The sequence below is a fragment of the Mobula birostris genome, chromosome 8, assembly GCF_030028105.1.
Source record: "Mobula birostris isolate sMobBir1 chromosome 8, sMobBir1.hap1, whole genome shotgun sequence".
Taxonomy (NCBI): domain Eukaryota; kingdom Metazoa; phylum Chordata; class Chondrichthyes; order Myliobatiformes; family Myliobatidae; genus Mobula; species Mobula birostris.
This window is the reverse complement of record NC_092377.1, coordinates 150,125,162-150,150,324: the sequence shown is the minus strand read 5'-3', so window position 1 is coordinate 150,150,324 and position 25,163 is coordinate 150,125,162. Positions and strand designations below refer to the sequence as shown.

The 25,163-nt window shown below is 41.8% G+C and overlaps 2 protein-coding genes across 3 annotated transcripts in view; one reads left to right on the top strand and one right to left on the bottom strand.

Moving 5' to 3' along the window:
* LOC140201837 (glutamine--fructose-6-phosphate aminotransferase [isomerizing] 1) overlaps window positions 1-6,325 on the top strand; it is a 99,978-nt gene extending 93,653 nt beyond the window's left edge. For both annotated transcript variants that reach the window (XM_072266546.1, XM_072266545.1), the window contains one exon: window positions 235-6,325. In XM_072266546.1, coding sequence (XP_072122647.1) covers window positions 235-279 — 45 coding nt within the window. In that variant the 3' untranslated portion in view covers window positions 280-6,325. The remainder of the gene's footprint in view (window positions 1-234) is intronic.
* A 631-nt stretch (window positions 6,326-6,956) lies between these two features.
* The window catches only part of LOC140201838 (anthrax toxin receptor 1-like), a 281,124-nt gene continuing 262,917 nt past the window's right edge, over window positions 6,957-25,163 (bottom strand). Inside the window, exon 18 of the mRNA XM_072266548.1 lies at window positions 6,957-23,372. Within this exon, the coding sequence (XP_072122649.1) occupies window positions 23,097-23,372 (276 nt within the window). The 3' untranslated portion in view covers window positions 6,957-23,096. The remainder of the gene's footprint in view (window positions 23,373-25,163) is intronic.

The following is a 25,163-nucleotide window of genomic DNA, read 5'->3' as shown; positions in this document are numbered from 1 at the left end:
TTACGTATCCATTTGATAGAAAACTTGTTAATTCTGTTGAGTCTAAAGTTTCCTCTTGGGTGAAGCTTAGAAGGGTTCTCAAAATGTTAAGCAGCATCTCTATTGCAGCCAGCGATGAGGGGGGGAGCAAGGTGCTGGTGATGAGGAGTGGTGCAATATTGATGGCAACGGGGAGGGGTGGTGGGGGAGCCATCTGATGCACCATTATTAATCACATTTTATTCCTTCCTAAAGGTTGACTGCCCCCGAAACCTGGCCAAATCAGTGACCGTGGAATGATGAGATGCTGCGGGATCAACACGAAAGGCGCAAGGCCAAAAGATTTTATAACCGGAACATTCTTAACTTTTTTTTAAATATATATTTTAAGAAGTACATAAACCCACTGGGATAGGTCTTTCTATTTTGTATTTAGTGTAGTGCAATTACAGTGGGCCACGTCCATTCCTGAATCATTAGATCTAGAGGGAAAGTTCATACGCAGTGGGCTCTTTTCTACATTTTGTTTTTGTTGTTGACATTATATTTTATCTATATTTTTTGTCACCATTATGATTGGGCCTCAGATTAGTTTTTCCATTTGTTCCTTGCTGTTCCCCTGGGTTGAAGCTCTCTGGGTACAGAGCAGGGAACACTCATCTCTTGTTGAGACAACTGTTTTTCATAAGTGATGCAACTATTATTTTTGGACCAATTATTGACTGAGCATGTAAATATAAATTGAAATGAGGGTTGTGAAGGGGATTGGGGTTCACCTGTCGTGTTGGGATGGGAAGTGAGCTGTTGTACAGACTGATAGAGCTAGCTTTGAGAAATCATGATACACAGCCTGGATTGAGAGAACCATATGATGACATCTCACAGACAAGTATCTCTAGCTCTATGACAACTTTGTGACTATTGCCTCAGCTTTTACGATAAATGAAGAGGTTTGCTGCTCACAGTGATCCTGGATGCAAATAATGTGCAAATTGTCCTTCTGAAATAGCAGCAAATAAGGACTTTGTAGTTACCCGGCTTGTTGAAAATGGCAAGTGCTGTGTGAAGTATGAAGGCAGTTCACTCACTGGAACATCCCCTCACCACCACACCACCTCCCCACACAAAATATTTCCCTTCAAAATGTTGCGAGAAACACAGATTGTTGAAACTGACCAATGATTGTTTAGGCTCAAACTGGGACACCGCCATGCGAACTATTCATTATTTGTGATGGCTTAATACTTTATAATGTGACTTTTAATTTAGTGGGCTCTTCAGCGAATCTAATGCTTGCAGCACAGAGTGTGAATAATCTATGGAAGTCCCTGGCTTCTCTTTAGAAATGTGAATTAGTAAAAATTCAAATGGATGAAAATTAGATGATGGCAAGCTTTTACAATCATATTAATATTAAAGTTCATCCAAGGATAATTTTGTCTACCTCCTTGGATAAGCAATGATTGCGTGGGGTCAGTCTACTCTGAAGCAGGCTTGTCTTCTGGCCTCTGGCCATAGTTGCTTAATTATGATGTGACTCAAGTACATGAAGAACTTCAAACTCCAATGTGGAGCATTCTAACACACTGCAACCAGGCATTGCTTCCGGGCCTGCCCTTTCCAATCAATGCTGACTTCATAACTTATCGCTCATAACTGGAAAAGTTGAAGGAAAACTTGGCTGTATTGTTCTTTTATGTAAATATTTCAAAGAGGTTGAGTAGAACAAACCCTAGCTGCTGCTGAACACTTGAGTCAGTTGTGGTCCTGACACTACTGGACATTGGTACAGTGAGCACTGTGAAATTGGTCTGTTGGACACCACACAATGTTTGGTTTGCTGCGTCTCCACTGAGTGATGGGGAGGGGGGACTGGAAGGGAGCCTCAGATCAGAAGAATTTTCCTTTCACCATGTCCACCTCATCGCCATCTCCATCCAGCATTCGCTAGTAGATTTCAACATTGTGTTCGCCTCTGCTATTGACAGTCCGGTTCACTTTCAGTATAAAAATTGAATAAACTGGAGTCTGCTCTGGGGCTGGATTGTGGGCAAGAATTTCAATAAATGAATGGATTGAAGTGCTTACTGAACTAGTCTATACTCCATAATCTTGTAAAGTTACCTAATGCAGTTGATTAATACCCCCTCTTCACCATTCCCCATTCCTGTTTCTGTCTCTCACCTCATCATCTCTCTCTCGTGCTCATCCTCCTTCTTCAGCCCTTTATCTCTTTCACCAATCAACTTTCCGGCTCTTTACTTCACCTTTCCCCCTCTCCCAGTTTTACCTATCACTTAGCACCTTGTACTTGTTCCTCTTCCACCGCCACCCCCCCCGCACCATCTTACTCTGTCTTCTCCCCTTCCTCCTCAGTCCTGATGAAGGGTCTTGGCCCGAAACGTTGACGGTTTACTCTTTTTTTTTGTCCCCCATAGATGCTGCCGACCTCCTGAGTTTGTCCAGTGTTTTTTTGTGTGTGTGTGTGTTGCAGTTGATTGTGCTTTTTTTTTTGTCCCTATCTACTTGACCTGCTACACCTTTCTGGCTGTTTATTAGTGATAGAACAGGGATAGATGGTCCTTTGCAGGCAGATCATCAGTGTTAATGTGAACTTCTGCTGCCAGCACAGTACTGTCCCAATCTGAGATAGATACGTGGATAGGAAAACTAGGAATATGGGCACAGGCTAATGGTGGATAACTTTGGGTGGGGTGGCATGGGCGAGCTTAACCAGAGGGCCTGTTACTGTGCTGTATGACTCTGATCCTGTCACCCCTATCTTTCTAGGCTGACTTGCTTTATCAATTAATGCAGGGCACAGTTGGTAAGTGGGTAGACTTAACTGTTTGAAATGTGGCTGGCAGTGTTGAATATGCTCTTTTATTCACACAGCAAGTGTATCCAGTGCTGTTTTTTAAAAAAATTTTGTCCCTGTTTCCATCCCTAATTTGCTTGGATTGACAAACGACCCAGGCTGATCCATGTTAAGCTGGGGCAAGTGTCTGTGTGGTTCTTTGCACTGTGTAGTGTTTCACACAACACCAGAATCTCATAAACTGCTCAAATTCAATGAGTGCCTGCTGCCCTTTGCTCCAGATTCAGTAGACGAGTTCTTATTGTGGCTCTGCACTTTTAATTGTGACCATGGCAATGTGAGGCACAGTGGTCCTTTACCGCGAAATGCAGTCAGAGGAGTGGCTTTGATTGCCGCTTTGGGGCGTTCTCTGTGGAAGTGGAATTCATTTTGATTATTAGCAGGTGGAATAATAAATAAATTCACCATGTAGTGTTCGAGACAGAGGAGGCAGCGGGCCTGAGGCTGTAATTTTCTGCATTATGAAGGTATGAAAGTCTGGCTTGACAGCATGAAGAGCAATTTTAGCAATACATCAGTTTGTTTTCCCTGGAAATTGAGTCAATTAGATGCAAAAATGTTTATTGTATAACTTTGTATTCAAGTTAGAGTGGTGTCTGGACTCATCACTATGTTCTGCTCATTCAGGAGTGGCGTTAATCTGGTTCAGTTTCCAGTGCAGGTTTATCCACTTTTGAAGGCAGATTACCATTGCTGGTTTGTTTAAAAGTTACCACTCAGACCCATATTAAGATCCTCTCACCATTGCCAGACAATCTTTCAAGGGCGGTACAGTAGCGTAGTGGTTAGCACAATGCTTTACAGCACAGGCCTACCACTGCCTACCTAGGGAGCTTCTACGTTCTCCTTCTGAACCGTGTGGGTTTCTTCCGGGTGCTTCAGTTTCCTCCCACAGTCCAAAAACGTACGATTTGGTAGGTTAATTGGTCATTGTAAATTGTCCTGTGGTTAGGCTAGGATTAAAATCAGGAGATTGCTGGGCAGTGGGGCCAGAAGGGTTTATTCTGTGCTGTATCTCAATAAATAAGTAAACCAGTTCAGTCATGTAAGAGTTGTGATACCTGTCTTCAGGGATTGAGCATCTGTCTTCCACTGTGTCTGAGACTGGTAGCCACAGTGGCTAGGCAATCATGCCATATAGGTCAGAAAATCAGCCACGTTTTCCATACTAATAGAAGCAGTCCATCTAGGGCAGGAGTTCCCAACCTTTTTCATGCCATGGACCCTTACCATTAACCGAGGGGTGTGTGGACCCCTAATCTAGGTTATGTTGCATTTAACCACCTGTTAAGATATCAGATTGCCCGATTTTGAAACTTTCTCATAGTAGAACACAATGAGATCAGTAATGTTAAGGTTTCTCCCAGAATGTATAGAAAATTGTAAAATACCAAACGTGCATCAGAATTGAAACAAAATAATTCATCCTGAATCACGTCAACTACAAAAAGTGATTTCTTACAGAATAAGAAAGACTGTAGGCAGCTTTCAAGATTTGCAATGTCTAGTCACAGGGCTCATCACTAGCCTTATTGGCTCAGTATATGCAGAAGTTAATTTGGGAGATGGGACCGATAACAAGGTGAATCTAAGTCTTTGTTCAAATGGACATTGGGCTAATCCACAGGTGCTCCCTGCTTCCATCACCAAAAAAAAACACCCAGGTGATCAAAACAGTTGATTAAGTTTGAATAGCAATGCACAATCTGGAATGTATGTGTGTATTCTGGTTGCTATGTCTAATGTACTATATCCAAACACAAAATAACATGAGCAATAATGCAATTAAAAAGTGTTATTTAAGGAACTTGGTTCCTCTTATGCTGTCAATGTCATCATGAATGCAATGGTACTATCTGAGACGTAGTGAATGATCGTACTGGCGGGTTGGTTCAAGAATACAGAGCTGTGCAGATATATTCTGGGTCTAACAGTCCATTTCCCATGGCACTAAGATGAACTAACCTGAGAGGGCAATATACTCGGCTAAGCAAAACCACATTCATTTTTCACTGACTGCCACTTCCAGTTTCCTTATATGATAACACACCTAAACATTTAAAGTCTGTGGTCCCACCAAATTCCAGAAAGGCCTTTGGGGAACATGTCAAATTAGAACCTTTTATATGACTGCCACTCCAGCTTTCAGATTGCTATTGTGGTGCTGTTCAGAGCAATGACAGACAGCATTTCAACCCAACCATATCTGCATATCATTGGGATTATGAAGTAATTTCACCAAAGGCAAACTGCTGCTATGTGAGACATTGTTGGGAAATTGAATAATTGTTTATATTTTGTAGAACAATTAATATGTTGTGTTATTGGCCTGGTCTGAGAGAATGAGATAACAGATGATTGTATTCTGCAGTGATGACTGTTATCAGATAATATAGAATGTTTTTTCCTTGTCTTTTCAAATGTGGCATATAAGAAGTAAATTGTCAGCATACGTTAACAGCCAGATTCCAGAGTTGAATACATTCCATCCTTACCTTGGGCATTTCTTACTAAATTCTACTTTTAGTGTCTGAATTGTTATGTGTGCAACATTGAAACTGTCCCTAACTTGGCACTGGAATTGTTGCTCACATGAGATAGCAGGATATTCTGGAATGGGAATTGACTACAAATGCATTTGTCATGTTAAGTGCTCTAGAGATTGATTGAGACTTGTACTGTTGGAGAAGAATGAGGGGAGTTTTTCTCTGCATCTGGCTATTATGCTTCATGTAGGAGTACTTAACCCTACTTGACCAGCAGAGAGTGCCTTTCACCAGCACCAACATCACTCACATTCATATGTTCCAAGTGTCTTATAAATTCCTTGATTTTTGCCATGAGTTTAAAACTCCCTGTGAATCAGTCTGCAGAAAATAGGACCATGGGTTCACTGCACAATGCTGTTGGAACAAAATCTACCATTTTTACTTGAGTATGTGAATGATAATTCTCGGCATCCATTAAACTTTAAAAAAAAATTATTCCATATTTTTGAGGTGGAATTAAAGTCACAATCCTGAACCAGAGCTTGTATTCCTACGGGGTGTCATGGCACAAATATTCTTGAACTTTACAAGTTAATGCAGTTGTTAAGGACCTTTGTTTGGGTTCATCAGTTAAGAAATTTCTACATTTTGATGAAAATGACTCTTCCAGTATTGAAACAACTTATTGCCCCTTATGTCATCCACACTATATACATTGCACATGGCCAGGTGAATAACTTAATAAAGGGGTACCTTTTAGCTTTGTGTAGCTGCTGTTTAAGGAGGTACTTTGCTTGTTTTACTGTGAAAGGAATGATAGAATCTTCTGTTTGCTAATCTCGTTTGTCTCAGTAAACTGCCTTTGTGATTAGCTCCTGCGGAAACTGCTTATGCCAACTAAAATCTTGTAAGTGTGCACCATAGACTATTTTGGTTTGTATGATTTTTAATAAAAAGTACATAGAGATATTCTTCAAGACTACCGTTCAGCAGCTCTGCACTTTTGTGTTGTAACTATAGACATGATCCAGCTAAGACAGAAATTTTTAGATGATGTGTCATAGTTTTGTTGGTTGACCAGCAGATACACCAGGACCTTTATACGAGGCCTTTGCTAGATTCTGGCCTGTACTTTGTGGCAAACTGGCTTTAATTTCTGACCTAAACTGATTGGATGACCAATTTCATCGCATTCAGCTCCTCTCAAAACAAGCATAAAGACGTCATTGGTCTGTCACACACATGGTTATTGGAAAAGAAAGGGGAAACACCAAAGATAACGCATTTAACACAATTAACAGCCAGCATTGGTTGGTTATTATAGAACAAGGGAGGGCAATTTTAAGTATTATTGTTCCACTTTTAATTGCAGTTTCTGCTGCGATCCATGATGCAAATATCCTAATTTTTTTTTGAAAGCACCATTAATTAAAGGCGGTATTGTTAGTGGCTCATATTACATTCACACAAGTGAAGTCACTTATTCCATTAGCACTACTGTATGACAAGAATAGCCTCCATGAACTTTCCTGGAATACTGATTTGTTTGGCCATGATGTAAACTTCAAAAGTTGCAACCCAGTTTAAGTAAGACTCTCACACAGTTGTTACTGGCATACCAAGTTTATTGACAAAAGTTACATTAAGGGGAATACAGCATGGACAAAAACAAATCTCATCATCCATTTTTTTTTCTCTTTACAATCATTTGTGAGTATTTTCTCTCCACTCATACTGAGCCTGGATCCATCCCTGAACTCCATTTTCTGACCTAGCTTTTGCTCTTCCCTCCAGCGATGGGTTGAAAGGGCCATTGGTTACCTCACTCGAGCATTTGACACAGGAGTTTCCAACCTGGGCTCTATGGACCCCTTGCTTAATGGCATAAAAAAAGGTTGGGAACCACTGGCCACCACAGGTTTCTTGCTGTTTCAAACATTTCACAAGATCTATCAAACAAAATTAATGCACACTTAACAAAAATGCTGCTCTTTGGTCCTTAACACTCACTTTGCCTCCCATTGTAGAACTAAAACCAACATACTAGTGCATCTCCTACTGGAAACATGCTACAAGGAAACTCATACTGTTTCCAATGCAGTTGCAGCATTTGGGGTTTTTTTTCAGCATCCTAACATCTCATTTTTGATGGATAGCTTAAAGTAATATTAAATATCAAGTCCATTCTCAGAGGTTTGTTGCAATTCTTTTCCTTTCATAGTGTTGTGAAAAGTTTGGCACATTTGTATCATTCCCATCTTCTATTTTAGCACGGCACTCTATTGGGTTAATGGAAAACTTTATTTGCAAAACAGGTGGCAGTAATCTTTCAACCTGTTGTCTCTTGTGAGCACAGAGAACCATCTTTCAGGGATTGTATGAAGATGAGAGGTCACTGCATTCCCAGCCAGTTAGTACAAGCAGGTCAAAATTCGGTGCAAGGGTCAACTCACAAGCAGAGTGAAGCATTATTTACAGTGTGTTAAATGAATATCATATTTTTTCAGCCTCCTTTCAACAGAATGACACTCAACAGACTGGTGAATATGCAAAGTATAAATGGTGAGGGACCCTGGTCAGACACACTGACTTTGTTAGGGGAGCTTATTTTACTTCAGTTGTTAATGTCCATCCCTTTATTGAGGTTTGCTGGACAATATCAGGAGCCAGTTAATACAATGGTGATGGGTTTATACCTGTGCAACTGAATGAATAGTGTATACCTTTCCCAACAGTGAATCGGGCGAGTTTTAATGGTAGTCTGGTTTTGTGACTAACCTTTTGCAATTTGAACGTTTTTATTCTATTTGTTCATCCTGGATTTATTTAATGATGCAAATTTAAACTTGCCAGCGTTAATGCTGAGATTTCAACTTTATTACCATGCCTCACACTGTACAGCTGTGCTACATGTTCCACAGCTAAATAGCATTTGTAAGGCTGGTCTTGTGTATTATGTATGTCTTCTCTTTTAAATACCAAGGTCAGTTGCACTTATGAAAAAGCTGAACATTGCACATTCTCACCAGTCTGTGTTATATCAGTCTTAATGAGTTAACAAGATTGATTTAATTTTAAAAATTTAAGACAATGTGTTTATGTTGAATGTGAAAGTAAGGCAGTCGTTCAAAAACTCTAAGAAACTTTAAAACAGAACAAACAGGCAATATAACAATTAACAAGCACAGCTTGATAAACATGCCACGAACAAGTAACTTCTGTACAATAATTTACTAAACCCACCCCTCAAAAATAAAAAAAAAATCCCTACACTACATTTGAAATACTTCAACTGGGTAAATACTGAATATGTAGTGAAATATTACACAAATATTACAGATACCACACACCCTAGCTCATCTATCATTATGTCCACCTTGTGATATTTTTTCCTTGGGTTACAATGCGCTTGCAAACTTCTATGACCTCCATAACTTCTATAGCATCAATGCACCAAGAAACCCTTGCAGATTATTGCCTGTGTTGCATGAATGCTTCTCTCTTGCAATCATCTGTCCAGTACTTTAATTGGAGTACCTGCCTATTACACATTCTCATCAGTATTTGGAGTGCAATTTGCCAGGAAGTTCCAAGCTTAAATACTAGAACTGTGGATGCCCTCCTGTTGTAAAATAGTGATTATGGTTTGAGATCTGTAACCCAGATGATATAAATGCAAGGTCCACTAGAGCAACTTATTAAGTGAAACTCAATAAATTTGATTGTTTTTTGACCATTAACCATCAGCTTAACCATAAAATAACTGCTTCATGATATGCTGAAAGACAACATTCCATTGCTACTTAGTGGTGTCTGTTCCTTCACAAAGTGGGAATCTGCTTCCAAGAGAAATGTCTTTTCCCTCTAAGCCAAAAAGAGAGGGTATAGAATGGGAAGGGAAAGAAACCCTGACCTGCCACAGTTGCCCCACATCGGGGACCCTGCAATTTCTAGTGACTGATATGTGGATCTAATCTTCAAAATTCAATGAACCATGGTATTGATCATCCTCAAGTTGAGCAGACAGTTTATGTACTGTACTATGTCTTCATGCCTTCCAGCGAGCCAAGCAAGCCATTCAAGTGTCACAACAGGTAAGGATAAGGGAAGAGTGGAGGCTTTTCATCAATTGATTAGGTTTTTCAAAGAGCTGACGCGAACAGGAAATTGAATGGACTCCATTATTTTAAGACTCATCAATTCTGGAAGAAAAATAATGAATGCAGCTCGCTCAATCTCGATTATATATTTCTGCATTACCTTTTCAGTAGTGTTATTCGCCATCCTTACTCAAAGTTTCAACATATTCTAGCTTATTCCATGAAAGTTCTCATTTCCCTGACAAATCAAAATACTTTTAGAAAACTAGAATCACAAATACTAAGATCTACTGTTTCCACAACTATAGATCATATCCGTTCTCTGTGCTTATATAAAAGAAGTCTCTTTCTTCTCCTCCCCCCCCCCCCGTTATTTTTTACCCATTACGTTAAGTTGTGCCCTTGTTCCTTGAGTATTTTGGTTTTGGAATTTTCCGTTTACCCCATGGAAGCCTATCATCATTTTGCACACTTTTATAAAATCTCTTCAATTTTTTTTCCATTTCTAAGAACAACCCTCTTTTCCCTTCCAGTTTAACGTTGTATCTGAAATCCCAAATCCTTCACACTATTCCAGTAAATACTTTCTCCACCCTCTCAAAGACCGCATTCAAGTTATCAGAAAGCCAAAAGTAAGCTCAGTACTCTGTGACCTAATCATTGTTTTACAAAATAATGCATCAGCTTCTGCTTTTGTACTTATGAAGTTCAGGATCCCAAAAGCTTTCAAAAACAGCACATTCAACATTCCTTGCCACGTTTACATTTTTATCCGCTTACACATACAAGTTTCCTTGTTCCCCTGCACACCCTTTAGAATGGTGCCGTTTAGTTGATATTCCCTTTCCTTGTCCTTGGATATACTGGTAGCGCGGAGGTATTTGTCTTATTTCTCCAATGCACTTCCCCCCTCTGCCTTCAGAGTTTTGAACGGTCCCTCACTATTCCTCTTTCATACTATTTATTTATTTTTATTGTAACTTGGGGTAATTTTAAAGTACAGTACTGTCACAAAACAAATTTTACGACATATGTCAGTAATAAGCCCGATTCTGATTCAAAAGAATTGGTTAGTGCAATACTGGTATTCACCGCGAGGTGTCAGAAGCACACACACAGTCTTTCTCCCCCCAAAATATTCAGGGAAGCACAGCCTCTCATAACTTCCGAATGTTTACAAACTGGGCCCGCGCTACGGAATTCATCTTGCTTCAGGTTTGTGACATCCAGCACAAAAGGAAACCTTTGTCAAGAAAGAGGTTTATTTCTGATTACACTATAGATCTGCCAACCTATCATTTTCTTTACCAGCATAACAGTAACCAAAGGCACTGCAGCCCACACACTCACTCATAAACCTAGGAAAAGCGGCAGTTGTTCGAAAAGTTGATTTTCAGATTAAAATTACTCAGCAAGCAGCTTGCAATTTGTGGCTATGGGGAAGTGTTATTTCAAGGACAGATGCTTCTGAATTAGGTTTACTCTATAATATGTCTAAATAAATGAAAGACTCCTGTTTTTGCGCCTGCAGTTACTTTTACTAAATACTCCAGTCACTGTTTCAAACTGTCAAGATATCGGAAAAAAATGTTTAAAAAAATTGGTAGTGTGTTAATGGGGTTTCCCATTGTCCAGATATAATTTACTGGAGGTGAGTTCCAGTAATTCCAGCAGAAAAAATCAGTGTAGCATTTATTTTAAAAAATCAGCCACTTTTAATTCGTTATACAAGTACCAAGACGTTTGTTTGGTGAGGCTTGCCGGAGGGGAGATGATGTAAAAGTACCTAACTTTAACTTTCAGCGCTAACAATTATGTGCGCGTTTGCTCCAGTTTCCTACCACCTCACAAAGTGTGTATTGGAAGGTTAATTGTCCAGTTTGCATCGTCCTTAGTGTGCAGGTGAGTGGCTAAGTGGGGGAGGGTTTGATGAGAATGTAGGGAGAATAGAACAGGTTTAATATAGCAACACACATTAGTCCTGAAGAAGCGTCTTAGCCGAAAGCGTCGACTGTTTACTCTTTTCCTTATCGCTGCCAGCATTTTGTGTGTGTGCTGTTAGGATTTCCAGATTTTCTCGAGTAGGTTTAATGTTGAATTGGTGGGTTAAGGCCGGTACAGGCTGTACTTAAGGACCACGGTATTGATTCGAATGTTGCAAGCGAAAATGAGAACCTAAATGACATTGAAAAGAATGGTTACATAGATGCAGGTCACCCTTGTGCAATGTGTAGCACCTGCTTAGCCCCCGATCAGTCACGCGAAGCCATGGGAGGAGGAGGTGGATGGTCGTATGAGCAGCTGGTACATAACACGACCTGGTTATGTGACCACTGACGCCAGGCAGGTGATCGCCGAAGAGTACCAATAATGGCTGGGGTCACTTGTCTTGTAAGGGCACTGCCCAGAAGAAGGCAATGGCAAACCACTTCTGTAGAAAAATTTACCAAGAACAATCATGGTCAAAGACCATGATCGTCCACATCATACGACCCAACATGGCACATAACGAGCACATGGTGAATAGAGAGCTTTGAGCTTCTGGTGGTTTCTCTGTCGTATTTGTGGCGTGAGTGGAATGTGTAGGGCTGGTCCAGGACTGGAGAAGAGTATTAATCTGGATCACAGTGGCAACAATGGCTAAAGTTTAAACCAATGTTTGGAATTGGTAATCCTCAGCTAAAGCCTGACATTGCTGGTTCACACCTGTGTTTATGGCATAAAGAAAACTTACTAACCGACTTGTGTTTATGCAGGAAATGTGTTCTGGAACTGCCTTGCTTTTTTGCGCCAGTGGGATCGAGCTGTTCTGACCAATTATTATAAGACACTGTACCAGACGAAGGATTGAGCAGACTCAAGTGTAGTCCACATGATTAGGTGATGTTACAATGCGGGAGGTCACAGTCAAGGAGACCACTATTCAATTAATTTTGATCATAGTTGTAGAGTCAGTGCAGCACAAAATGACTCCTTAACAACTTCAAATCTTTGAACCAACAATTTTCTTTGACCTATCAAGCTTATTCTAGCTCTTCTTGGAGTATTCCTATCAGTGACCAGACTGTCCCAATACTTGTTCCAAGACAGGTTATGTACGGTTTACCTCTTTTTTTCCAGCTCCTAAGTTCCAGTCCCACATAAAAAAAAGATTGAACAACTGCTGAGTGGTCAGGGACACTGAACCCCTCCAGTGCCCAGAAGAACAATCATGGTTGGCTCCAAATTTGACCATGCAGGGGTAAGGCCACCACCCAGCCTGATGACTGGCCACATGCTCATCAATTCAAGGATGGGATTGATTTTATTGGAGAAAGAGACCTTCCAAGTCAGAGAGCATTGTGCAGGTGTAGTCTTCTCTCTTGGTTTAAGAGACCTGATTCCTGTGTGTTAGGAATTATTACATCAGGAGACTCACCAAGCTTCAGTGAATGCTAGCAGTTATTTAATGACCAGAAGACCAAGTGAAGATTTTATTACAATAAATGGATGACTAGTTGCCATGGAGAATGGAAAGTCTTGGGTAAATATTGAGAACTTGGTGGTTTTCACGTGGGCCTTGTGGTATGTTTGCAAGTCTTGACCAGGTCATGTAGAAAAGTTGAAATCTTAGTAACTGTGGCAACAGTTCTTGTGGTTAATATTACTGTTAGCCATCCTCGATCAAAGCCTGGTATTTCTAGATCAGTGACTATGCTTGTTTTCAGGAAGAGGTTTGGGTGTTGTGAATCTCGTGATCAGGCTGCAGGAAACGTGTTTATGCCAGACGTGTCTTTGATGATCATCAATGTCTGACTTTCCAGCTTGCCAAAGTTTGTTAGTTCCCAGCACATTTAATTTGTTCAATTAACTGAGTAACTTCAGCACTAGCTGCTGAGTGAAGCCCCCCGCAGATCCAAGCAAAATTCTTCCAGTATAATCTTCAAAGTAGCTGGCTCCCTTTCCTATCGGTTACAAATACAACTTTGACTCTGATGTGTGGATTTCAGTCAAAGAGTTACAAGAGCTTCATGTAGACTATGGTGGACACATTGTAGTGGAAGAAATACAAGCTTTTAAAGTTTAGTTAAGGCCCCCCACTGATCCTTTATACTTACTTTATACTTTATTGTTGCCGAACAATTGATACTAGAGCATACAATCATCCCAGCGATATTTGATTCTGTGCTTCGCGCTCCCTGGAGTACAAATCGGTAGTAAATATTAAAAATTTAAATTATAAATCATATATAGAAAAGGGGAAGTAAGGTAGTGCAAAAAAACCGAGAGGCGGGTCCGGATATTTGGAGGGTATGGCCCAGATCCAGGTCAGGATCTGTTCAGCAGTCTTATCACAGTTGGAAAGAAACTGTTCCCAAATCTGGCCGTACAAGTCTTCATGCTCCTGAGCCTTCTCCCGGAGGGAAGAGGGACGAAAGGTGTGTTGGCTGGGTGGGTCATGTCCTTGATTATCCTGGCAGCACTGCTCCGACAGTGTGCGGTGTAAAGTGAGTCCAAGGACGGAAGTTTGGTTTGTGTGAAGTGTTCACGATCTTCTGCAGCTTCTTCCAGCCTTGGACAGGACAACTTCCATACCAGGTTGTGATGCACCCTAGAAAAATGCTTTCTATGGTGCATCTATAAAAATTAGTGGAAGTTTTAGGGGACAGGCCAAATTTCCTTAGCCTTCTCAGGAAGTGAAGGCGCTGGTGGGCCTTATTGGCGGTGGACTTTGCTTGGTTGGACCAAGTCAGGTCATTTGTGATATTGAGCCCGAGGAACTTAAAGCTACCTAAATTGAGGTTCTCAGAGGTTGTTAGATCTCCCACTCTTAAGTCGATGTATTCACACCAGATTTCAAATCTTGCAGACTGTCTATGCTAGTTGATGCAAGGAGCCCCAGAGTCAGGCCCTCTGTGTGTTCCAGTCGAAGCCTTTCTAGAGAAATTGAGGGTGAATAAGCTTGGAAAGTTCACCTGTATTCACCCTGTTCAGCTAAATCCCAGTTCAGCCATGGCAGGATAACATGTAGAGAATATCTCCACCTTCCTTTTTTTTCATTCTTCAGTTCTTATTAATGATCCAAACCAAAAGGGCTCAAGCTTCAGGTACTCAGACAACTTGGGATAGCATGCTACTGAAGCGGTTAGCATAAAGCTTAACAGTACACTGACACTGGATTTCAATTCCCATCGCTGTCTGTAAGGAGTTTGTACGTTCTCCCTGTGGCCACATGTGGTGTCTCTGGATGCTCCAGTTTGCTCCCACATTCCAAAAATGCTCAAGTTAAGAGTTAGTAAGTTGTGAGCATGCTATGATGGCGACTCTTGGAGGCTGCCCCCAGCACATCCTAAGACTATGTTGGTCATTGATGCCAATAATGCGTTTCACTGTAGTTTCAATGTATCTGTGACAAATAAAGCTGATCTCTATATGTTAACTGAAGATTCTCCAATGAGCAAAGTGGTTAAGATTTGAAGTGCACTCCCAAATAGTAGTGGCACACAAGGTGATGGAGGAACTCAACAGATCAGGCAGCATCCACAGAGCAAAATGGACAATTAACGTTTTGGGATGAGACACTTCGTCTGGAGTGCTGTGGAAGGACATGTGACTTTTGCACCATGTCACATAAATCTAGTGTTGCTCAATTCCAGCATCTGCAGTCTCTTGTGCCTCTAGCTTTCAAACAGGGATCAGATATATGGAAAAAGAATACGGGGAATGGCATTATGAAAGCAAGGATGGAATATTGACGCTTTATAAAGCGGTGGTGAGTCCTCACTTGGAGTATTGTGAGCAGTTTTGAGCCCCTTATCTAAGAAAGCTTGTGCTGACATTGGAGAGGGTTCAAAGGAGGTTCACGAAAATGATTCTGGGATTGTTATATAAGGAGGTTTGATGGCTCGGGGCCTCTACTCACTGGAATTCAGAAGAGTGAGGGGTGACCTCATTGAAACCTATTGAATGTTGAAAGGTCTCGATAAGAGTGGATGTCAAGAAGATGTTTCCTCTGGTGGGGGAGTCTCAAACCAGAGGACACAGCATCAGAGTAGAGGAACGTCCTTTTAGAATGGAGATGAGGAGGAATTTCTTTAGCCAGAGAGTGGTGAATCTGTGAATTTGTTACCACAGTTGGCTGTAGAGGCCATCACTGGGTGTATTTAAGGCAGAGGTTGATAAATTCTTGATTAGTCAGGGCATGAAGGGATATGGGGAAAAGGCAGGATATTGGGGCTGAGAGGGAAAATGGATCAATCATGATGAAATGGCAGAGCAGACTTGTTGGGGAAGTGATTTAATTCTGCTCCTGTGTCTTATGGTCTTAACTGGACTCAAATTTGCAGGAGCCAGCACAGACCTAATGGGCTGAATAACCTCTTTGTATTATTGTATGAATTTAATAGGCAGAAAGCTTTTTTTTTGTCACAGAATAGTTAATCAGTGCATTGTATTCATACCGTCATATTAGCATGGGTCTCTCGAGAAGGTGCTTGCCAGGATTTTTGAAATTGGGAGGAAGTTGAGAGATATAAGCTTGGCTCTAGACCAAGAGTAAGACTACAGAACCCCAGCTTAAAATATGGGAAGCAACAGAAGCTCATATGTAGGAATGAAAAGGAAAGGTTACTGAGTCAACACTGAAGCCTGAGAAGGAATTAAATCATTACTTATGTGGTTTGACCTTACACTTTCGATGGTCTCCAGCTATTATTTGTCTTTTATATTGGCACATTTACCTTTCTAATGAGTTGGGCTTCAGCTGAACACCTGACAACATGTGTATATACTGTAAGCATCAAAAGTATTCTGGATGTTAGGAAGGGGGACAGGTTTCTCTCTGGAACCGTTGCTTAACATTGACCTTGTGCAGCACCTTTGTACTGGTCACTGAACCTCGTGCTCAAAGCAACAAGCACAAAATGCTGGAGGAACCCAGCTGGTCAGGCAGCATCGATGGACATGAATAAACAGTTGACATTTCGGGCTGAGACTACTCTTCAGGACTGAGGAAGAAGGGGGAAAGATGCCAGAATAAAAACGTGGGGAGAGGGGAAGAAGGCTAGCTGGGTTGGAAAGATAAAGGGTTGGAGAAGGAGGAATCTAATAGGAGAGGAGACTGGACCTTTGGAGAAAGGGAAGGAGAAGGGACACCAGGGGGAGGTGATAGGCAGGTGAGAAAAGGTAAATGGTCAAAGTGGGGAATAGAAGAGGGTGGGAATTGTTTTAACAGAAAGAATAATCGATATTCATGCCACCAAGTTGCAGGCTACACAGACAGAATATAAGGTGTTGTTTCTCTATCCTGAGGTTGACATCTTGGCATGGACCGACATGTTGGAATGGGAATAGGAATTAAAATATTTGGCCACTGGGAAGTTCTGCTTGTGGCGGATAGAGCTGAAGTATTTGGCGAAGCAGACCCCCAATTTACAACAGGTCTCATCAATGTACAGGAGGCTGCATTGGGAGCACTGGACACAGTAGATTCGTGCTGCCTAAGGGAGGAACAAAATTAAATAATCCAGACAACGTCTGACTTAATTGTGTGTTAGGTATCAAAAACAGATTGAAACCATTCATCATTGACTTCCATTTCCTCAAAATTCTTCATTACTGCCTAGTTTTTCAAGGAGTTTTTATTTCCTCTGTTCCAGCTGCCAGCTGGTGTTATGAGTGATTTTTTCTACTGGCCAGTTATCCATAGATGTGGCACCGCAGTAGTGGGAGAGCACTGTTGACAGGGTGCTGATGCACACTGTAATTTATTTTGAAGTTTGCAAACTGGGGACATTGTATTGTCCCCAATATAGGTCCAATAGTTGGAAATGAGATTATGGGATCAACTTGCCCTGAGTTTCCATGCAGAAAACAGTGATTAAAAAAAATTGGCAGCCAGCAGAAAAAAAAAACAAGGGTAGTAGTACCCACTTAAAGACCCAAAACATACAGAACATTGGCCAGCAGATCAGAAGACACACTCATTGTGGGTGAGTTGTTTTCTGATTTCTGCACCTATTTATTACATCTGGGAGTACAGAATAAACATCAGGGTCTAATCATAAACATGACAAAGTCTGCAGATTGCTGGAAATTCGAAGTAACACACACAAAATGCTGGAGGAACCCAGCAGACCAGCAACTTCTAGGCAAAGAGTACAGTCGATGTTTCAGGCCGAAACCCTTTGGTAGGACGGGCTGGGAAAGGTGATTTTTTAAAATTCCCTTTTACTTTAAATAAAATTAGTGTTTCCAATTAATTTACACCAGAAATTTTAATTGCATTGGTTAATATTAATTTCTTCATTAATTTTAAACTTTTGTGATATTTGAATGTTTTGGATGTCTCTGTCAGGGATATTTAGAAGCAGGTGAAAAGACTCCTGACAGCTGTCATTGGGTGGTGCTGGGGTCTGGAAGTGGGACAGCAGGACCTGCATTCTCCCAGTGGCCTTGATGGCACAATGTTGGCTACAGAGTGACCAAGGGAATCGTCTGGGGAAGAGGGTGAGACAGTTGGCCAAGTCAAGCAAAATAAAGCCTATTACCGCTCATTCCAATACATAAATAATCAGTTCCACTCAACACCACTGACATCATTCGATTTCACACCCGAAAACTACAGCAACACACGACCTTGTTCGCCGAAGCTCGTCCTGTCTCTAGCCCTTACCGTGTATCCACTTCACTCCTCCTTCACCTGCGATTCTACCCCCCATTTCACAATCTCTCTCTAGTTCCTCCTCCCCCACTAGCTCACTGTCCCCTGCAACCTCAGCCTCTCCTTCACACCAAATTCAGTTTTGAAGAATCATTGCCAATATTGGCCATTTTGACAAAAGGGGAGGTGGAGTCTATTTTTAAGTCAGAAGTGCTGAGGAGTGGATAGGGAATCGGCCTTTCACACGGGCATGGGATCCATCAAATTGGGATTGGGCACAGACTGGATCCCAGATATCATTGTTCTTCACTCTTTGTTAGGATCCATATTCTGGATTAGAACCACTGTGTCTCGCTGCCAACATTCTCAATGCTTTCCTGTGTAATCAGGCTGTCCTGAAATGAAGCCAGTTCTGACTATGCTTGGAATATTTTATTTTTTAAATTTTATTTTAGTGATACAGCGTGTAGTCGGCCCTTCCAGCCACACCACCCAAGTAACCCCTGACAACCCCGATTTAACCCTAACCTAATCACAGGACAACTTACAATCACCAGTGAATCTACCCGGTACATCTTTGGACTGGGGGAAGGAAACTGGAGCACCCAGGGGAAAACCCATACGCTCCACGGGGAAGGATGTGCAGACTCCTTACAGAATGGTTTCTCACGTAGGTGAACTGCACCATCCTTCCCAACTTACTGCCCTTGTTCCTTGAAGATATTGCAGTTCTCCCTTCTCCAGTACTTTCCCGAGACTTTGCCCTCTACTTTGGCCTCTGACGGTGAGTAAGAGTATCTTGTTAAACTGTTGAAACATTACTGCAGAGGTTTTCAACCTTTTTTATACCATCAGCCCTTATCATTAACAAGGGAACCCCTGCATTACTGAAAACTGCAATGACTGAAAAAGGTTAGATGGTGACTTGAACCCTTTGCCTCCGAGAGGGCCATAAACTTGCCGCAGGGTTAGGAGGCTTGCGTGCCTCAAAGACCCGGAGAGCTATGTTGGCTGAAGTCAGGGCCTTGTGCTTTACTCTTGGCAGGGTCCCCACGCCAAACAGGTCAAACTAGAGGCCAGGCTAAGAGTGATCATCTGGGTTCGGGGGTTCAAGTCAGGCTAACAACCCTGACTGGTCAAAAACAGCAATGAGGAACCCTTTTATACCTGTATGCGATGGTATTCCTCAGTCACCACCCTGGATAGGCATGACTGGCACTGGCCACACCTGGGGCACAATGGAGAAGATGGCCAAGGACAGACAAAGATGGAGGACCTTCATTGCTGCCCTAAATGCCACCAGTGTAGCAGGCAGTAACAATGAACCCTTTGGAGCAGCAGGAGGTCTCCGAGGGCTTCAGACCTCGCCGCTCGACTTCACCTGAATATTGCTGATTCACCTAATTGTGGCTTGTTTTGCCTGTTAATTATTCCCAGATTTTCCGTGCTGTTTATTGGTAACTGTGGGCTTTTCGTCGACTTGTACTATTGAAGTTGTACCTGCTGATCACGCATTGTTCAGTCTTGAACTAGCCTTTCCATAGTGACGTTTGCTTTGAGTGACCTGTGTCTCTTTATTGATTCTTCTGCGAATAAACTCTCGCCAGTGTTTTATACTCGAGTCTCCGGTTACTCCGTACCCAAGTCCACTAGTCTGAGTTTATTGTTACAGATCGCTAAAGGCAAAATGGGTGGAGGGGGTGAGGGGAAGAGTTCACCCCCTGGATTTAGCCACTGGCACCAATTGATGAGGTTAATAAATCTGATTAAGAATTACTTCCCTAGGGAAGTTGCACGTATTTGTTATAGTTGTCTCAAACTAAAAGAACACTATTGTTCAATAAGACTGATCCCTTGTTACTTTAATTGAGAAGATGTGGTCTACAGTGATGATGTTATCTGTTCAATAAATTGTCCCCTCACATCCAGTTTACAGCCTTTCTATCTGTGCCATCCTTCCCCATGTCTCAGTTCATTCAGTACATCTACCTTCAATGCTCTCTGAAGCTTCCTTTTATTCTCAAACCGCAATGATTCCTCTATTTTACATGAAAACCACACTGAAATCAATTAACAGTCTTCTGCCTTGACTAACTCATCCCTGAACTTCAAAACAATAGAAATTGATTCTGTTTGTTAGTCTTTCCTGCAAGGCTTCTAAATCCCAGATGGTGTCAGCCAGTAATTTTTTCTTTGATCTAATTTACCAGTCCCTGCATGAAGAAGCTTTGGTCAATCCTATCAGTTCAGTAACGTTTTGCAAGTTTTCAACTAATTCCTCAGACCTCTTGATTAAAGAACAGACCTAAAGGTTTGAGGGGCAAAAGGTCCTCATAGACTGAATCTCAAACTCAGGTATGAGTTCACTCCATACTGCTCACAAAATACAGCATCTCATTCCAAAGGAGATGTTGGCCCTGACCATAGAATTCTGAATTCCATATTCAGTTCTATTTTTGTCCCTTTACATGCGATTGTAGATCGAAGTGCTGTCCCGTGAGGAAGTTAGGATGCATGTTAATCTGTAACCAGTACTGGTAAACCTACCTCTTCATTAACAGCATATAAGAACATCTGCTTAAAACAACTCAAATGGTTCTAGATGTCAGTTGAAAGTTCTTCAAGGATAGAAAATTTTATAATCCACTGTTTGGTTTAAAAAGCATTTATACAGATTTTGCTGCTCCTGACTAAATGAGAACTGCATAATGTGTAGTACGAGGCAGGGAGGCCCTTCATCAATAAGCAACTAGGGTTCTTTCATCACCCCAAGCAGTATTCTTGGTTGAGAAAACAGTTTGAGGAGTTTGGGGCAGTGTTCAAGGATTCTTACTATATATTAACGTTTTTTTTTCCTGCAGCTTGTGCAAGGCCTGAGGGTTTTTTCCGAAGTTTATAGGTGGCAGTTTTTAAAGATCAAACAGAACATTCTTAGCAGGTCTAGCAGTAGCTGTGGAGCAAGAAATATAGTTTTAAATCAACAACATTTCGTGTCGATGCTGCCTAACTTCCTGCCTTTAGTTCAGGTTTCTAGAATCCGCAGGACTTTGCTTTTGTATTTGTTTGTCACCTCTTAGTTGTGCACGTTCACAGTCTAAATCCTTCTAACTCTGAGAGAGTAAGTTGTCAGTTTCTCAAACCAAACTGCATAAGTTATCGACAGGAGTGCAGATTATTATGCTGCTTAGCTAATGAACAGAAAATGCAGAGAGCAAGACAGCATCTGTTAAAAGTGTTGATGCTTCTAATGAGAGGTCATTGAGCTGCAATATCAGCTGTTTCCCTCACCGTAGATGCTGCCTGATCTGCTGAGTATCTCCAGCATTGTCTGTTTTTGTTTCTGATTCCTGGATGATTCTGGTCATACAGATACAGGTGTGGATGGGAGAGAGGCAGCAATGTTCAGGCAGTTGTAGATGTCATGTGTAGAGAAAATTTGGAAGAGACTGTAGTGAGTCAGAGCTGACCAAGGCAGCGATTTCTATTGATGGCTGGGGCAGATATAGATTCAGAACTCAAGGAAAGCATGAAGGTGTGATCACTGTGAACGACACAACTTGCTTCAAACGCTTTAGGAACCAGGCAGCCTCTGAACTAAGTCTTTCCATGCCTTTTATTTTGATTTAGTTTCTCATCAATGAGCTGCAGGTGAATCTTCTATAACTTAAAGACACCTACACCTAAGGTTTCTCACTCTTATTTGCTCCTTTAGGGTTGTAGATCAGTTCTAGTATAACTGAATACTCCAATAGGTCATACCCACTTTTACCATACTCACTGGAGGCACTTTTTGGCTTAGTCAAGGCAATAAATCCCTCATTGCTTCATGATCCCTCCTGCCCTGGGATTGCAGCCATCTGGACTACTTGCTCCCAGGCATCCATTGACAGAGGAGTAAGGTGGTATCTGGGGCAGTGGCGGAATTCAGTGGAGAGCGGGTATCGAGCCTGCGTCCCGCTCTTCCAATGACAATGCTGTCAGTGCTTGCACTTGATCATGGCCTGGATTATTTAAAGGATTCTTCACACTGCCATTTACAACTAAAAGTGAAAAACCAGCACTTCAGTTTTCCACAATTTACCAAGAGATCAAGTTAGCAGGAATTAACCATTGACTGACTGGGACCAATGCCAGCATCGACAACACTGCGAGGAGGTCAGACCTGTCCTGTATTACCTTTCTGCTGCTAATAGCTGATTTGTGTTGACGGAATGTCCAACCTTTTCCATTTCCCTCTGGGCTCTCTGGACTCCATCTTTCCATTTTCTGGTCCAGACAGTGATGTTCCTTGACAGTCTGAAATTGGGAGTGGAGGGAGAGCGGGGAGGATGGGCTAGATGGAGTAATGCATGTGTTTCTTCCCCTTGCCCATAACATGGAGCTACCCACACTCCCTACCTAAATGACATACTCCAATTTCTGGTCCAATCAAAGAAACATAACCCTGACAATGGTTGAATTGGCAGGAAATGGTCCAGTCCAAGGAAATTCTCCCTGTCTCAAATATGTACAGACAGTAAGGTAAATAATAGTTCCTTCCACAAGATAAGCCAAAAGGCTTATACCTTACACTAAGGGTAGCAGAATTAACAGGGAACATTGCCAGATCCTGCTATACACCCTCTACCTCAACAGTCATTGTTTTCCCAATGAATTGGTCAAAATCCAACATGCAAAGAAACATATGTTGAATCTTCACACTCGGTATTGTTGCAGAAAAATAGTAAAAATGCATTGTTATATAAAATGGTAACTGCCAAAGATCAATATATCACACGTTTAAAAGCAACAGTTGATCAAGTTGAAGACAATAAGGCCAATGTTAACTGGCACGAGTTCAAAGGATACTGCTGTGTAAGTTGGAGTTTGTTTTGCTGCAGACACCCTCTACAAACTGACCAAAGGGAAGCTGTCTTCTTCAGACCATTAAGAACCTTTACGCAGTACCTCTTTGGTTCCCCTTCTGTCTGTTGTTAAAACGAAGGGTTTAACCACTCGAGTTGCCAAGTTTAAAAGGAAGGGCGTGGGGGTGGGCGTGACGGTGGGGGAGCCCGTGTAGGTGGAGGTCCTGGCGGAGGCGGAGGCAAGGTGCAAGTTGGCGATGGAGTGGGTGACGAAGTTGTGGAATTAACGGGTGACGGCTCAGGCGACGGGGCAGGAGACGGAGGAAGACTGATGGTTGGACAATAGATGGGAGCCGGCCCATTGTTTCGCACGTTGTTGTAATAAGGATAACTGGGTGGCTTCCTGCCGGCCTTTACTCTAGTGAAATTGATGCAACGTCCCTGCAGGGAAAAGAGAAAGATAATTACTTAATCGATCTGTATTGACTTAACTTTTTTCATCACAATATATGTCTGCACCATTATTATTCTACCCAGACACAGAAATGAATTAGACAAAATCTACCATAGATGTGAGAAAAGACCATTCAGCCCATTTACTATCTAAAAATGAAAGTCCTGTGATCTGACTTGTTCTGCTCATTTCAATTCCACGCCTCTCAATTTCACTCCATCCTGGATAGGAAAAGGGAAAGGGATATGGGCCATATACATAAAATTTATCATCAAAGATCCTCACCATACAGGTCATGCCCTCTTCTTGTTGCTACTGTCAGGCAAGATTTACAGAAGCAACAACCACCAGATTCAGGATCAGCTATTCTTCTTGAACCTCTAGCTCCTTGAACCGACATGCACAAACTAATCCTACCACAGGAATGGAGCACTATGGAAGTGTCTCTTAATTTTGTCTTTTTTTGCACTAAAGTCTTGTTTCCGCACAGTATTTTTGCTCTCTCTCTCTTTACTTCCTTGTATAATTTATACAAGGGGTGGTTGATAAGTTTGTGGATTAAGGTAGAAGGAGTCAATTTTAGAAAACCTGGCACATTTATTTTTTAACACAGTCCCCTCCTACATGTCCACACTTAGTCCAGCGGTTGTGGAGCATACGGATCCCTTCTTTGTAGAAGTGGTCCACAGCAGGGGTGACTGATAAGTTCGTGCCCTAAGGTAGAAGGAGATGAGTTATTAACTTCAAACTTTCTGCATTATCACTCAAAGAGTTGAACTGCACGTGCTAGTAACAAGAGCATCTTGGACCTCCAGGTGGTCCACAGCAAGGGCAATTGATAAGTTCATGGCCTAAGGTAGAAGGAGATGAGTTATACAGCTCTCATTACATACACGTGCAGTTCAACTCTTTGAATGAAAATGCAGAAAGTTTGAAGTTGATAGCTCCTCTGTGGGAGGAGAAGATGGCGGCACGACGCAGCGCGCGTAGCCTCTCCGGTGAAATGATATCGTATTGTTAAATAGGGGCCGTGCACAATTCTGATTTGATAGAAACAGCCGTGAGAGCATGGAGGAACATCTGGAGTAACTTCTGAAATGCCCGGTTTGCTGCCGCTCCTACTGTGCGATCGAGAATCTCCAGAGGGAAGCCCCCAAAATCCTCAGCTTTGCCTGCTGCTGGCAGCCGGGACTGGGGTTGAAGCGTTCGGCAGAGGTAGCGCTTGGTACTCGGTGTTGGAGGGCTGGTCGGAGCTCAAAGTTTTCGGACGACTCAGAGTTGGACTGTGGTCGGGCATGGCAGGGAGAGTTTTCTTCCTTCTCCCGTCTGCGTGAGATGTGGGACTTTCCAGAGACTTTGAACTATTTACCATGCTAAATGGCCTGTTCTTCATCAAGTTATAGTATTGCTTGCACTGTTGTAACTATATGTTATAATTATTGTATCATTTATGTTATAAATATTATATCATTTCTTAATGCATGTATTACTAAATGACAATAAAAGAGGACTGCGTGTCCTCATAATCTAATCTAATCTTCTACTTTAGGCCACAAACTTATCAATCACCCCTACTGTGGACCACTTCTACAAAGAAGGGATCCGTATGCTCCACGACCGCTGGACTAAGTGCGTAAATGTAGGAAAAATAAATGTGCTAGGTTTTCTAAAATTGACTCCTTCTACCTTAGGCCATGAACTTATCAATCACCGCTCGTATATGATTTATATTCTGTGTGCATCAATGTGCCTGTGAGGCTGCTGCAAGCAAATTTTTC